This window comes from Lygodium microphyllum, chromosome 27 (assembly GCF_053477565.2).
Source record: "Lygodium microphyllum isolate KBCC chromosome 27, Lygodium_microphyllum_v1.1.10, whole genome shotgun sequence".
Classification (NCBI taxonomy): Eukaryota; Viridiplantae; Streptophyta; class Polypodiopsida; order Schizaeales; family Lygodiaceae; genus Lygodium; species Lygodium microphyllum.
Window position 1 is genome coordinate 3726368 of NC_141161.1, and position 16586 is coordinate 3742953.

General features: G+C 38.4%; 1 protein-coding gene across 1 annotated transcript; it reads left to right on the forward strand.

Moving 5' to 3' along the window:
• Window positions 1-12428: 12428 nt before the first annotated feature.
• LOC148012017 (protein AGENET DOMAIN (AGD)-CONTAINING P1-like) lies at window positions 12429-15060 on the forward strand. The gene is made up of 2 exons (XM_087668726.1): window positions 12429-12440; window positions 14689-15060. The coding sequence occupies exons 1-2, from the start codon at window positions 12429-12431 to the stop codon at window positions 15058-15060; spliced, it is 384 nt and encodes a 127-aa protein (XP_087524852.1).
• Window positions 15061-16586: the final 1526 nt, after the last annotated feature.

Here is a 16586-nt window from a genome sequence, read left to right on the forward strand (position 1 = left end):
TTTTGACCTTAGGATGGGCCGTCTAAACATATAATACAAACGTAATAGAGTCCTCTCATAATTCTGGTAGCATTTTGCTCTACGGTACTAAGGAATAGCACTAGGCTAACCCATGCTACTGAACCCCTTAAAAATTATATAAAGTGTGACCCATATGTTAAGATATGCAAAGAAATAAAAAAATTCAATCAAATATCTTTCCATTTCAGTCCTACACCCCCCATTGTTTATGTTTTGATTGCTTGTACAAATGTAGGGATATTTCATGATAATTTTCCATAGAAACAAGCCCTAAAACACACACTTTAATATATAGATAAATGAAAATTGAGGTAAATCCTCATGATTTACCTTCATTACATAATCAAAAATATTCTTCTAATTTTTTATACTTTTTTATATGAAATTTTTTCCTTCATCTAACTATTTTCCATGAAATTTTCCATTTATTCCAACATAGATTATTAACTATTTTGAGTTTTTTAATTTATATGACTTATGTGAAGTAGGACCTATCAACATATTCATTTTCATGCCATGCAAACATCATTCAATCCCCAAAACCTAAGAACAATACTACTTTCCATTAAATCATGTGTTTTGAATTTTGCAAGTTTTATTATTTTTAATATACATGAATGAAAAAAACAAAATTTTAAAATTACAAATATCAACAAACATATTTCAATTATTTGTAACCATCTTTCCTTTATATGCACTAACGATTCATTTTAAACAAATAAATAAGAGTCGTTTACTAAAAAATTCACATATGTATGTCTATATTTCGAGAAAATGGAGTAGGATTGATGCTATTTTCTAGCCCACTAATGCATCCAATATTTCGAGAAAACGGAGTGGGATTGACGCTATTTTCTAGCCCACTAATGCATCCAAATCACCTCATCTATGTGCCATTATGCTTCCAATCCTCAATGCATTGAATCAACCCTCCTCCCTCTCTCGTACTTAGCCATATGAACAAGGAACAAAGAGGAGAGAGAAATAGGAGAGAGAAATACTAAAAAAAGATCTTTTGATTTACTTTATCATTTTGCACGAGGATTGAAGCAATGAAGAGCAAAGCATTGATGGATATGATGCCCAAGAGGATGAAGAGGATCATGATAATTGTAAAAATAAAAAAATTTAATGGAAGGAAGGGGCTCTGAAAAAATGCACCCCCCATTCGTGTGAATTTTTTGGCTTTTCCTCTCTTAACCATGGTTAAGCTTTGACCATTAAATTATCTAGTTTGAATTTTTCATGTTCACACTTGACTACAAGTGGTTTTGAGCGAGTCAAAGGGGCAAAATGGCATCGAAATCACAATCCGACTACATAGGTGACTTTTTCGCATCGAAATCTATCACATTGGCCTCCATCACATTCTTTTTACCTTTTTCATATAGTAGTTGCTTCATAACACTAAACCCCGCGACCATTAAATGGAGAGTCAAACAAACTTTGATTCACGAAATGGTCACTTGCATTGTCGATGTCACATGGAATACGTGTGGGAGTTTGAGAAAGTCGCTCGTTGTAGGGACGCTATGCGAGATGGGAGCAAAGGATTAAGGAATCAATCTTCAAAATCCTATAAACTCTGTATTCTCTTTTGACCAGATGTTGGCTCCAATTCTCACTTTTTTTTTTTACGACACCAAGGATCATAAACATAATTGTAATAGGATCTCCCATTACACAAAACCGCATTGGTAAAAAGTTGCATATGAATGGCAAAACATAGGTTAATATAGAATGTCAACATCGTAGGACATTTGGGATCATTGATTCTTTTTCCTCATCTTGAGAAGCAGGGCCACAAAGCCACCACTTTGCTTCATAAGATATCTTTGCCATGTACTGAATCAAACATTTGTGTTTTGACTTCATGAAGACAATCTTATATTGCATTAGAGCCACTTCGGCCATCCAATTGGAATCGGCAAGGCCATACCATCAAGCTCTGCTAAGGAATATATAGCATTGCCATGGACATGCTGCACTAAATAAGGCCCAAATCATTATCTGAAAACCTTGCGGATAGCACTATACTGGTTTCTACATGATCATTCCATCCAGTCCCTTTTCCAATTGCATCTCCTATGGATGAAAGTTCGGATGATGAAGCTTTACCTTTATTTTCTACATGTAGTGTATAGGACCATAAAGGAGACTTATCGTTTGGAAAACTGCTCCAATTGAAGACCATAGGCAGCAACTTCTCTTGCCACCTCTTGCTTCACATAAGAAGAACGTAAGAGAGATTCCTCCAATAATTTCTTCATACCTCCTTTGCCGAAATTCGTTTTTAGCGGTTGCTCTGTATCTCCGAAACATATCATCCTGTCCTTCCAGACCACTAACTTCAATCTTTTCGCCTCTTCAAAGTCCTGACATTCCTTCCGCTCATGGTTTGGACTATCACACCACATGCACAATGAACACAATCATTTATGGAATAATTCATAGGAGTGGAAGAGGTTGGGGTAGAATTTGGAGCTTGGTTAAGTGGTTGTTTTTCTCTTCTGGTCATCTTAATTTGAAGATCTTTCAAGTTCTTTGAAATTTCTTCCACCATGTCTTCGACAATCGGTTTGGCAGATGGTTTGACAACCGCAACAGGAATAGGCATAGGCATAGGCATAGAAGTAGGCATAGATGTTGAGAGTGAGAGAGAGTACGAGAGAGATACACAAGACATGCTCCCAAAGAATGATTCATATTGATGTAGAGTTAGTATATATAGGTGAGACCCAAGTCAAGTGAGAGATGATATATATAGTCGTAACATCCCCACTCAAACAAAGGTCTCTGGCTACGAGTGAAAAAACCCTTGGGGAGAACAAGGGAAAAACCCGAGCCCCTACACATACCTACGATACAAAAATGATTTACTATAAAGTTTTCTTGAATACAATGATACATGCCGCAATCAGTGAGACAAGAACTTGGAACAATACCAAGTGCATGTCTTAATGAACTAAAGCAAGCTTCACTACGAGCTTTTGTGAAGATGTCTGCAACCATTTGATCACTGGGACAATGCTCCACCATAATGGAACCTTTCTTGACTTCATGTTGAACATAATGATAATGAATAGAAATATGCTTTGATTTACTATGTTGTATATAGTCTTTGGTAAGACTAATAGCACTTTGGTTATCGCATCGAAGAGGTGTACTAGATGATGAAGGATGTCCCAAATCTGCAAGTAGTTGTCGAAGCCAAACTAGCTCGCGAGCTGCTAATGATGCAGCAACATATTCGGCCTCAGTTGTAGAAACCGCAACACATCATTGTTTCTTGCTTGACCAAGAAGCCGAACATCCATTTACAAAGAAACAATTCCCACTTGTAGATTGCATGGATAAGTGTGAACTTGCCCAATCAGCATCTGTATATCCAATAAGGTCAAGAGAAGTTGAAGAAGATAAAGAAGAATCCTCTCGACGACGATAAATAAGACCAAATTCCTTAGTACCCTTGAGGTACTTAAGAATACGTTTTGCAGCACTCCAATGAATAGTGGAAGGGGAAGAAAGATACTGTCCCAAAAAGTTAGCTGCAAATAAAATATCTGGTCTTTTGTTTAAACCAATAAATTGAAGACAACCAACAATATTAGCAAAAGGTTGATGAATGGCCGATTCTTCATTACGTGTTGTAGATGTACCCTTGGTAGAGCTCGAAAGAATGGGAGTGTTGGCAGAGTGTGCATTTGTCAACCCAAACTTCTTAACAATATCATTAATAAACTTTGTCTGGCAAAGAAGAAGAATGCCTTGTTGTCGGTGTCGTTGAACTTGAATACCCAAACAAGAATGTATCTCACCAAGATCCACCATTTCAAATGCAGTCGATAAAAGCTCCTTCATAGCATCCAAGAAAGCAATATTATTTGACACAAGAATAGTATCATCAACATATAGAGCAAGAATAATAAAACATTTGTCCTCCCTTTTGATGTAAAGATTTGGGTCAGCAAAACATGCAACAAAACCTTTAGATGTGAGGAACTGATCAATCTTAATATACCAAGCACGAGGTGCTTGCTTCAATCCATATAATGCACGATGAAGCTGGCATACAAGATGCTCCTTTCCTGCAATCATAAAACCTTCAGGTTTCTCCATATAGATTTCTTCTTCAAGATCTCCATTGAGAAAAGCCGTTTTAACATCCATTTGGTGAATTTCTAGATCAAATAGTGTTGCAAAAGCCAAAATCATACGAACGGTTGCGGAGCGCACAATGGGAGAAAATGTTTCTTGATAATCTACTCCTGCAATCTGCGAGTAACCTTTTGCAACAAGTCGTGCTTTGAACTTATCAAATGAGCCATAAGCTTTGGTCTTGGTTTTATAAACCCATTTACATTTGATAGGAACACAATTTGGGGGGAGTTTAGTAAGAATCCATGTACCTTTGGAGATTAAAGAATCGTACTCAGCTTGCATAGCTTCTTGCCATTGATCCCTTTGAGACGGATTGATAGCTTCCATATACAATATTGGATCCTCTTGGACAGACATAGCATCATCAAAGGCATCATATTCAATAGAATAGAATCCATGCTCTATCTCAATAGGAAGATCGACATAGATCTCCAAATTTTCATCAATCTTCTTTGGAGGTGAAGGAGGTTTATGATCATCAGAATTAGTAGACTCACAAAGCAAGTAAGGAAATGCACTAAGCAAAGACTGTGTATCATCTGAGACATCTGATGACCATGTGCCACCCATAGTCTTCTCATCAAATATAGCATTACGACTAATGATAACCTTTTGAACAGAAGGATCATAAAATTTGTAACCTTTGGAATGATCTGAATAACCAAGAAAAATAACCTTCAAACCTAGAGGATCCAACTTATGTCGAGTGTCCTTGGGCACATGAATATAAGCAATGCAGCCAAATGTGCGAAAGTGAGAGACTGAAGGTGTCTTCCCTATCCAGATTGTTATAGGAATTTTACCAGCAAGTGCAGTAGTTGGAAGATGATTTTGAATAAAAACGGCTGTTAGAAGTGCTTTAGTCCAAAACTTTCAAGACAAACCAGAGTGTATAAGCATGCAATGTATAGCATTAAGAATAGTGCAATTTTTGCGCTCAGCAACACCATTTTGCTGAGGACAATAAGGAACTGTAAACTCATGATGAATACCTTGATCCTTATAGATGTCATCAAATAGATTGGATACATATTCACCGCCATTGTCACTGTGAAGCATCTTTATAGAGAATCCAATTTGAAGCTCCACACTTATCTTGTATTGTTTAAATATAGATAAAGCCTTAGACTTATGTCGAAGAAGATAGTCATGTGTGTACCGTGAGAAATCATCAATGAAAGTTATAAAATATTGATATTGAGACTTTGAGGCAGGAAAAGGACCGCAAATATCGGTATGAACCAAATCCAAGAGAGCATAGGAATTTGATGAAGTAGAAGTGTGGAAAGGCGAACAATGGTGTTTTCCAAGTGCACAATACTCACATATTCCCATACGTGGATGAGATTTAAGATCCATACCTTGCACAAGACCATGACGATGAAGATCAAGAATTTTGGCAAAATCGGAGTGTGCAAATCGTTGATGCCATAATTTGCAATCTGCATCTCCAGGGGCAGTAACAACATTTGCAACTGTATCGTTCAATGATAGCTCAAATAGATTACCATGTCAAGGAGCCACTGCTATAGTATGTCCGTCTTTCTCTATACGACATTGATTATGATCAAAGCCAACAAAAAAACCAAGATCAACTAGACGAGCAATAGAAAGAAGATTTCTTTGCAAATCTGGAACATGAAGAACTCCTCTTAATATTCTAGTGGATGAAACAGTCCCCAGATATAAATCACCCACTCCTTTGACTTGACAAGTCGTATCATCCGCAAGGTAAACAAACTTCTTGACAGGAAGAGAATGACAATTGTGAAGCCACTGCGATTGGTATGTCATGTTTCCAGTGGCACCTGAATCAACGATGAATAGAGAACCATTATGAACATGAAGTACATTTTTTGGAGAGATATCATGATGGACGAAATTGAGCTCCTGATGAGTATGATCATCATCAGTTGTATTTTGTTGAACAATATAAGCTTGAGAACGTTCTTCATCATATCTGCGTTTATAACAACGACGAGATGGATGATCTATATATGCACAATAATCACAAGGAGGAAAACTTTTGGACAAGCGAGGTTGCTTTGTAGTAACTTCATGCTCATCATCATATTGACGTGCCCAGCAATCAGAAGCCACATGGCCTTTCTTATCACAATAAGAACAATGTTTGTTAGGATAAGCAAGACGAGAAGATTTACTACCTTGATTAGGGCGTCCACCCTGCTGAAAACGTGAAGCGGGACGCTTGCGAGCAACAAAAGAAGCATCAAAATCCCTTTGTTCGCGAGTGACCAAAACAGCATCAGATTTTTCCAAATGATGCTCATGACGTTGAGAATATTCAATAAGAGATATACATGCTTTTTCAAAGTGGATATCATCCTTGTTAGACAAAATAGTGATGATATTGTCATATAAAGGATCTTTGATGGTATGAAGAAGTTGAGTAACAATCTGATTTTTAGCAACAGGATCGCCGGTAGCACCAAGCTGATTGATAATGTCTTTAAAAGCCTCGATATGAGAGTGCATAGAAGTACCAACCTTATATTGAAGATTCTTCAAACAAGTTTGGAGATATAAAATTTCGGTGACCGATTTCTTCTCAAACGTTGAGATAAGATACTCCCAAACAGCACGAGAGGTTTCCAGATGAAAGACATCCAACATAAGTGAGTCAAGAAGTGCAGACAATATATAACGACGAGCCGCTTTGTCACGAAGAATCCAATCAGTATGATCAATTTTCCATTGTTCAAATAATGGACCATCAATAATCAGAGAATTGTTATTCATCACATCAATAGGTTGAATTGGGCAAGACAAGTCACCCAAAACAATATCAAATAATTCGTCACCTTCAAGAATTAGCATCATCTTTGCTTTCCACCCAGGAAAGCCTTGTCCTTGGAAGAAGGGAACCGAACGTTGGCCATACGGATATCCGTTAACAATTATGCAATTGGCCATGCCTGTATGTCAAGAGAAAACAAATAAGATGAGATTGTAGAATCTGCAAACCATGATCAAGACGAGCGTAGTTGAGACGCATGACAATCAAAATAGGGAGATGCACGTAAGAACGACGAAAAGTATTGAGTGACTAAAAAGAAAGCCCGAAATAGAGAGACGTAACGTGCAAGACGAGATGACACATATAAGAAAAGTACTATTTCAGTCGAGCAAAGAACGTGAACAATAATAAAACATCGCTAAAAATAGCAAGATTTTTGCTTGTCATAATCAACATCATTAATGAAGATGCGATTAACGAACTGTAATTACAATTCTAATTTTAAATAAAGAATCGGAGATTCGAGCAGAATTGTTGTCTTGAATCCTGAACTGTCATAACTTTTGATCCAGAACTCCGATTGACAAGCGATTTTGATAAGATTCGAGAACACGATGAGAGCTACGCACCCAGACCTGGTTTTGTTTTTAAATACAAAATTAACTAATACTTCTAATTTGAAGAAGTTCATGTATCAAATCATCACTTGTGCAAAGAATTCAATCAAGTATAAACAATGAAACAACTTATTTTCCTTGTTGCTACGCATCCATAGCTCTGATACCATGTTGAGAGAGAGAGAGTATGAGAGAGATACACAAGACATGCTCCCAAAGAATGATTCATATTGATGTAGAGTTAGTATTTATAGGTGAGACCCAAGTCAAGTAAGAGATGATATATATAGTCGTAACAATAGACACATGATGAGAAATAGGAGAAGAAGTGGAAGGAGCATCAAGAGAAGTAGGATAAGTCGAGGTAGGAGAAGACATCGCTAGAGATGTTTACATACCATTCTGCAAGTGAGCCTTCCATCTCCACCTCTTTGTCAATGTGGAATCCACATCAATAGCATCTTGCCAATCCCTGTCAATCACATACGCTGTGTACGGTCTTCAAGAAGCTCTCCCAACTCATCCTAAAGTGCAGGATCAGCCGCCTGCAAGAATAACTCCAGTTTCTCCGAGTTTAGGGCTCTTTGCTCAAGTGCATCCAACTGGTTGTAACGTTCTTCAAACTCCTACAATAACTCAAAAGCAACAAGCCCTTTGTTGGGATGATAGACCCATTCTTTGAATGTCTTCCGCATAGCAATACCATAATCCTCCAGAAAATATTCATCTCATTGTAACAAGATCTCCCATTATGCAAAACCACATTGGCAAAAAGTTTCATATGAATGGCAAAACATAGGTTAATATAGAATGTCAACATCGTAGGAGATTTGGGATCATTGTTTCTTTTTCCTCATCTTGAGAAGCATGGCCACAAAGCCACCACTTTCCTTCATAAGATATATTTTCCATGTGCTGAATCAAACATTTGTGTTTTGACTTCATGAAGACACTCTTATATTGCATTAGAGCCGCTTTGGCCATCCTCTGTCTAGAATGAACACATAGCGTTGCCAATTAGGACCTCATATGTTATTGCAATTCTGATCCTTCTTCACCCTGGTAGATCCTAATTCATTGATGATGGTGATTTTTCCAACTGACTGCAGCAGTCTCGACGAGTTACACATTGCATTCGAGACAACAAACAACCTTGTTTTTCACATGGAATACTGACACACAAGTGACAAATTGCAAGACCTACATGAGGAAATGGAAACCAACACCCAGCTTTCTCATGCAAATAAGCACCATGAAAAATGGCGACAAGCTGTAGCGCATCCTTTTTGTTCATGATAATTGTCCCTAATTCAGTGCTGGCACCTGACAGGCTTCATCATCTTTTCAAAAGCATGCCATCAGATCCCATAATACAATTAAAATCACATTGAATTGCTACATTTGAAAATCCAGAGATATGTCGGCTCATGTTCACATGTCTATAGTGAATTTGTAGACCCTTATACTACAGGTGTTGGTCATCTCCAGCATGTCGACCTCTCTTCCCACTCCTATGCCACCCTTAGCAACATGACAAATACTCTTTGATTAGTGAAGCTCTTTCCTGGCTTGTAGTCCTTCTGGATAGGCCCCACCAAATACTCTCCATTTTTCATTCAATGATCATGGAGTCATGTGCTCTCCTATTCTATTCTATAATTGATGCAGGTCGACAAGTTGATGTAGGTAGACAAGTTGGTCGTTTGATGAATCCTCATAGTTTCCACTTCAAACTCCTCTTTGAGTGCTAGGCCCATGGTTCCTTTTCCCGCCCCACCAAATACTCTCCATTTTTCGTTCTATGATCATGGAGTCATGTGCTCTCCTATTCTATAATTGATGCAGGTCGACAAGTTGATGTAGGTAGACAAGTTGGTCGTTTGATGAATCCTCATAGCTTCCACTTCAAACTCCTCTTTGAGTGCTAGGCCCATGGTTCCTTTTCCCTAGGTTAAGCTAACAATTTTGATGTGCTGATTTTTAGTCTGGTGACTGTGGCTATGGCTGCTGTCTCATCTTCTGAGAGAATGGCATATACTCCATAACTACCAGCCTCCTTGGCTACAACTTTTTTTTTCTATCTCATAGATTGTTATGATGCACGTTTAGTGTCTATCTTTTTCCCACACGACCATCATCGTCGTCCTGTCCAAATCTTGTACTTGATAGCCACCCTTTCCACAGACATAGGCAAGCCTTCTCCTAAACACAAAAATGGCCCTCCTCTCGCAACAGCATGTAGGCCGAGAGGAATCCCAGTCTCAATGTCGTCTCCTCTTTCCAATTAGGAGCACATGGTCTGAAAAGCTCATAGCTTTTCCTATTAAAGCTACAGCTTTATTTTAAAAAAAGCTATTCTCTTCTATCTTTATCCTGTCCCACTAATCTTCCTTTCATACTAGACTTGTAAAGTGAGGGATAAAAGGAATTCCAAAACTTGTGATTATGATCTTTTTGTGAACCTCATCTACTTGCATTCAAGCTTTTGCTTGAGTCACTGGCATTCCTTTTCTTTAAAACATCATTTCCCATGAATTTCCATGATAAGAGAAGAGTGTATAAGACAGTTTATGAAGGGATTATCATGAAGCGGGGTGCAATGTTCCTCTCATTTTGGAAACTTATTACAAAAACATTTGTTGCATCTTAGCTTGATGAGTTTCCACAAGTTGTAGTATCATTGTCTGTGGTAAACGGAAGATTATGTATCCAAAGAAGCTACACTATCATCACTTTTTGCCTTGAGTCATGCATTGTGCCCTAACAAGGAAATATGATTTGAAATAGATCTTTGTGCTCATCCACTCATGATTTGAGAAATTTTGCAATGTTGGATCCATGTGATGCAACCAACCAAGCGATGCTCCCACACAAAAAATTCTGAATGCATTGAAGAGATTGTGCCTAGCCTAACTACATGTGCTAGTGCGTCATGCAAATGCAAACACAAAAGTTACACACAATGGAAAATAAACTCATAATGACACTGACTAAAGAGTTCAAAATCCTGGCAAAAAATTCTGCCCTTAGGTTCGTAGTGGTAGACACGCAGCGTCACAACAGTGTGGGATTCTTGGCATCGACATGCATCTAAAACAACTCCAGCTCCTTGATTTGTAACCATTTCACTTTTCACTAAAAATGTCTCTCTTATGGGTCTCAATCTACTTTCGCACTTGAATTTCAGCTTTAAAATCCACTCTCACTAGATTGCAAGCATTGCCTATTTAAGGGGCACCAACTAATGGAAATGATTCACTTATGTGTGTTCTATCTTTATATCTTTTCAAATATATGGCTCTCATTGTATTTGACCCTCCTTAGCCTATTCTTCATCATTATATGCCTTCCTTAGGAGGCTAATGGGTATAGGATGAGGTGATATCTTTCCTTATCTTGTTATACTCTATGTACATGTAACTTTTCACTTTTTTTCTTTTATTTCTCATTAAGGTGCATTTATTTTTAAGTGGGAGATTGTTGGAGATAAAGACACTTGTGCTTAGCTATCCATATTTACTCATTGTACATTGTTCCCACATACCTATATACTACAGGTGATCAACACCCATCATTGTCAGCTCATTCTTTATTATTTAGTGACTATTGAATAAGGGAAGGCCATTCATACATTATGATGGCTGTCGGAGTTTCTATATATTGTACATATATATATTTCTCCATTCACCAAGCTTTTGTGTTGCCCTTGCTTCTGCTTTTGTGCTCTCACCTAGGCTTTACCTTTCAATCAGATTGTATGAATGAATTTAAGGTCATTATGGATGCTAGCATCATGGCACTTGGATATATTCTTTCTCAAGAATGACATCCAATGGTGTATTCTTCTCGCAAGCTTAAACCATGCCCTAAAATTATTGTGTCACTAATTTCTTGGAAGAAGAGTCATCCTTGTGAGACATACCATAAAAATCTTAAGTGGATTTTCACCCAACTTGATCTCAATATGTAATAGAGGAGATTGATTAAAGTCCTCCAAGAATTTGACTTTGAAATAAAGTTTTGTCTTGGAAAGGACCTTGTGGTAGCTAATGCTCTAAGCATGAAATCTTTCCTAAACTTCTTAATTGTGGAAGAGTAGAGCAGCAGAGGATTTCCTGCAAGTTTGATTTCTATGCCTAGCAATCCTATTTTAGAGTATGTAGTTGCCAAAGTTTCTAAGGACCCCAACTACCTTGAGTTAAAGAGGTCCATTCAAACTAGGAGAGATAACCCAAACAAAAATTCCAAATTCAAGAATTATCATATTGAGGGTAAGCTTCTATACTATCACCACAAGTTGTGTGTATCAATAACTAGAGTCTCAAGAAGACAATTTTATGGGAGAGCCATGATAGTCAATGTTTTTCTTTTAGGAAATTTTTTTCTTTTTAGGCTAAAAATATTGGGTTCCAAATAAATCTCGTGAAAAATAGGGTCATATTTAAACCTTAACAATCATAATGATAATTGAATATTGAAAATTTTGGCATAAAAATAGAGTTTAAATGACCTAAAATTGCTATTTTTGAAGAGAAAAAGTATAGATATCCATAGACATCCATAAAAAGTATATACCAACATGTGATAAGGTATCTCACAAGTTGAGGATTTTATCACCAAATAATGATCAATTTTTAAAGAGAGGTCTTTGAAAATAAAACATTGATGGTAGTTTGATAGAGCTAGTCATTCTAGCTATGCAAAGATTGTAAATATAGTAAGAAGAAGTTATCATTGGCCTAGGAATAAAAGCTCACGTGCCAAGACATGTTAATCCAATACTTGAGTTATTAGCTAATTAAGATTTAAAGCATCAATTTTTCAATTGAGCCCCATTAGGCATACCACAAATGATTTGGGAGTGCATCAGTATGGAATTTATAGTAGGTCTTCCAACTATGCAAGGTGGATATGACTCAATTCTAGTAATCATTGATATATTGTCGAAGGTTAGTCACATCATTCTTATGAAGACTACCTTAAAAACACTTGACATTGCTAGGTTTTTTATCAAGGAAATTTCAGGTTGCATGGATTGCCAAAAAGAATTATCAGTGATAGAGACTCCTTGTTCACTTGTAAATGTTGGACATGTCTCTTTCAAGCCATGAGCACACAACTTTCCTTCAATACCGCTTATCATCCTCAAACTGATGGGCATACTAAAAAAGTTTATCAAGTGTTGGAAGATATCTTCAGAGCATACTATAGCAGAGAGTCCAAGAAATAGATAAAATACTTACCTTTAGTGGAGTTTTCCTACAATGTCTCATACCAACAAAGTATTGGTATGACTCCTTTTCAGACATTGTATGGGTAAGAATGCTTATTCCCTCTCAATTTTTCTTATCCAACCTTGAGATTTGAAGCATTAAAAAAATGCTAGAAGAGATAGAGGAGCAAACCAAAGCCATTGAACAAGACATCAAAGTAGCATAAGACTGGCTGAACACCTATACATACTTCAAGAGGACTCCCTGGACTTTCAAGGATGGAGACATGGTGTTCCTAAGAATCTGACCAAACAAGATTTCATTATCGCTTGAGAAATTCAAAAAACTCTGTCCAAGATATTGTGGACCCTACAAGAGTATCAAGTGTCTCGGTGGAAATGACTATAAAATATAACTTCCACCTCATCTCAAAGCTCACAATGTATTTCATGTAAGCCTTCTAAAGCCCTATGTTCCCAACCATGATCATGTCCTAGATGATGGAAGGCCAACTCAAGGAATTTCGGAAGTTTAACTTGATAGAATCATAGAGATCGAAGAAAAGCCTTGTAGGAATCATACTCTCTGAAAGAACCTTATATTGTATAAGGACTTCCTCGAAGAGGATATCACATGGATCAAAGAATCCAGTCTCAAGAGAGATCATCATAAGTTTCTCTCAAGATGAGGATATGCTGATTTCTCTAAGGGAAAGAGGATGTGATGATTCAAGTATTCTCAATTAAATATTTCTTTTTCATGTACTACCTATACTATTCATTTCCCAAGCACACCAAATTGCCTCCCCTAAATATGTATAGTTATCACACGGTTCATCGAAGTACTTCCCCCAAAACCCACACAATTTTCATGGTTCATCTCGATTGTGTATGAATTTTCTTCACTTATCATGTTATCATGATAATTTAAGTCCATGGTATAAAAAGAAAAAGGGAATTCGTATCATGATGAGTTCAATGGAATGCAAATAGACATATCAAGATGGGAATTCCAAGATGGTTTATTCATTGCAATGACTTAACTATGGATGCAATGACAAGTGTTGAGCATGATTGGAAGAGGATTGAGTGACAAGTCAATTTCAAACTTGGGTAAGTGGAAGTTTGTATGTAGCTTGAGTTAGCTGTGGACAGAAGGAATTTAATGACTATCTTTAGGAGCCTTTGGAAGGGTTGAAGGGAATTGTAAGTTGGGGGAGGTTTTTCATGCGAAAAATCTGGTGCAAGAAAATATAGGGATATGTGGTATTCTTCTTCAATCTCCATAGGGATTTCCTTGTGTTGAGAATAGCAAATGATGCTTGATATATATGCCCATAGAGGCTGGATGTGTGCCCAAAAGAGGCTTTCTCATAAGTGTCTTTGTATGGAAGGTAAACATATGATGTATGCTCTAGGAAGAGATGACAGAATCCCATAAGCACAGTAAGGAAGAGTGGTACTATCCAAAAGCTATAAAGACATGTACTTGATGCTAGCTATATATAGTCTGTCTATATATAGCGCCCGTCTATATATAGCGCCCCAGGTCCCCTCTATATATTCCTATTATGTGTGCTTAGTTGACACACTTCTGGGGTTCCACTTTTGGTATCTCGTGTCTCTCTTCACCTCTCTCTTCCTCCGTTCCTCATCTCCCTCACGCACTATTCAACATGGTATCAGAGCATACCGCCAACCCCTCAGTACGCTCCCATGGCCGTTATTCCCCTGCAGTCCCCGCACTTGTAGTCCATGCTACGAAGGCTCCTGTGACCGTACCTCCGTTAGCTCCGGTGCCTCCTTACGCCGCCCCCACAGGCATTACTCCCTCGGCACTACCGCTGCAGCGAATCCTTTTGCCTGGCGTGAATCTTTGCTATAATTTCAAGGGGACCATGGTTACCTCCTCCTTCAAGGTAGGGGACAAGGTGGAGGTCCGCAGCGACGAGGACAGCTTCATCGGCGTATGGTATGCAACCGAGATTGTGCACATGGAGGGGAGCGGCAGCCACAAGGCCACGGTCGTGGAGTACAAGCAGCTCTTGGATGAGCATGGGCAGCCCCTACAAGAGTCTGTCCCCATCTACAATCTGCGGCCACCACCTCCAGCCAGTGCCAGAAAACACTGGCTCAAGGGCACCCGCGTTGAGGCTTATGATAAGGATGGATGGTGGGAAGGCATCGTCACACACATGTTGGACAAGGATGGCCATGTCCTTGTCTATTTCCAGAACTCAGGGGAAGAACTAGGATTCCCCTTGTCGAAGCTGCGATGCCATAGGTGCTAGAAAGATGGCGTCTGGACTGACCTTGTCTATTTCCAGAACTCAGCGGAAGAACTGGGATTCCCCTTGTCGAAGCTGCGATGCCATAGGTGCTGGAAAGATGGCGTCTGGATTGACCTCACTCAAGTTGAGAGGTGGCATTTTTAGTTTGAAAATGTGTCTAAAGCAGGCATCATTTCCTCAACCCCTAACTATTGAAAATAAGTCCCGGCGTTGTCGCAAGAGAAAGGAGTATTTGTCACTGTTGGCACAAAAGCCAACAAAGAATGCTGAGCAAGAAGATCTGGGGCCACTGGATGGCCATGAGTTGTCATCTGAAATGGAAGGCAGTGGGTGTGAACAGCAATTGGATGAGCCAAAAAGAAATATTGACTCTGATAATGCGGTTATTGTAGCTCTTTTTGCAGCAACATCTCATGATGCACTGCAATTTGTGGCGTTGAGCGAAAAATCAATAGGTGTTGAGGGGCAAGATGACATAAACCCTGATGCACTGCAATCTGTGGCGTTGAGCGACAAATCAATAGGTGTTGAGGGGCAAGATGACATAAACCTTGCTAAGGCTGGAGACCTTGATTACACATCCAATGAAACAATGATAAATCAATAGGTGTTGAGGGGCAAGATGACATAAACCCTACTAAGGTTGGAGACCTTGATTACACATCCAATGAAGCATCGGCTGCAACAAAGAAAAAGGACTTTGTCCTGTTGGAAAATCAAATCCCTATGTTCTTGCTTCTGGAGGTCATTATAATAAGCATGACAAAGGACAACAATGCGTAGGACTCAAGTGCAGAAGCACTCGAAGTATCATCTGCAGTTGATCTTCACAATTGTGGTATCAAATTCCAACCTATAGTACCAGGTTACATTAACTCAGTCAGTTTCGATGCTAAGAAGGCCATTTTGTATTTTCCCAAAATAAGAGTGGGAGATGATACAGAGAGGTTGTTTAGAAACCTAGTAGCTTACAAGAGCCACTTAGTAGATAAGCTTCCTCTCTCTCTCTCTCTCTCTCTCTCTCTCTCTCTCTCTCTCTCTCTCTCTCTCTCTCTCTCTCTCTACATTTCAACATCAACATTACTTTTGGATGTTGATATTGCCATGCTTCATGATTATCTTCCTCGTTCGTTATTCCATTGATGAGCGTCTATATTCTAGCTGATGATACATTGTTTCGTTTATATTCTTTCCAGCTGATGAGGGTCTATATTCCAGCTCATGACACATTATTTCGTTTATATTCTTTCCAGCTAATGAGCGTCTATATTCCAGCTGATGACAAATTGTTTTATTTATATTATATTCATGGGGCCCCACATGTGTTATGTTGTCTATAGAGCGGCATTGCGAACTGTCTCTATAGACCTTGTGTTGTTCTAATATCACTGTAATGTTTTTCTTTAAGTTTTGATGTGACAGATATACTGCTTACATCCCAAGTTCAGTTGCAGGAATTTCTTGGAGATTTTATCTTTTGCAGTGATGTCACTTATCCTTATTTTACATGTTGTATATTTAGGAGT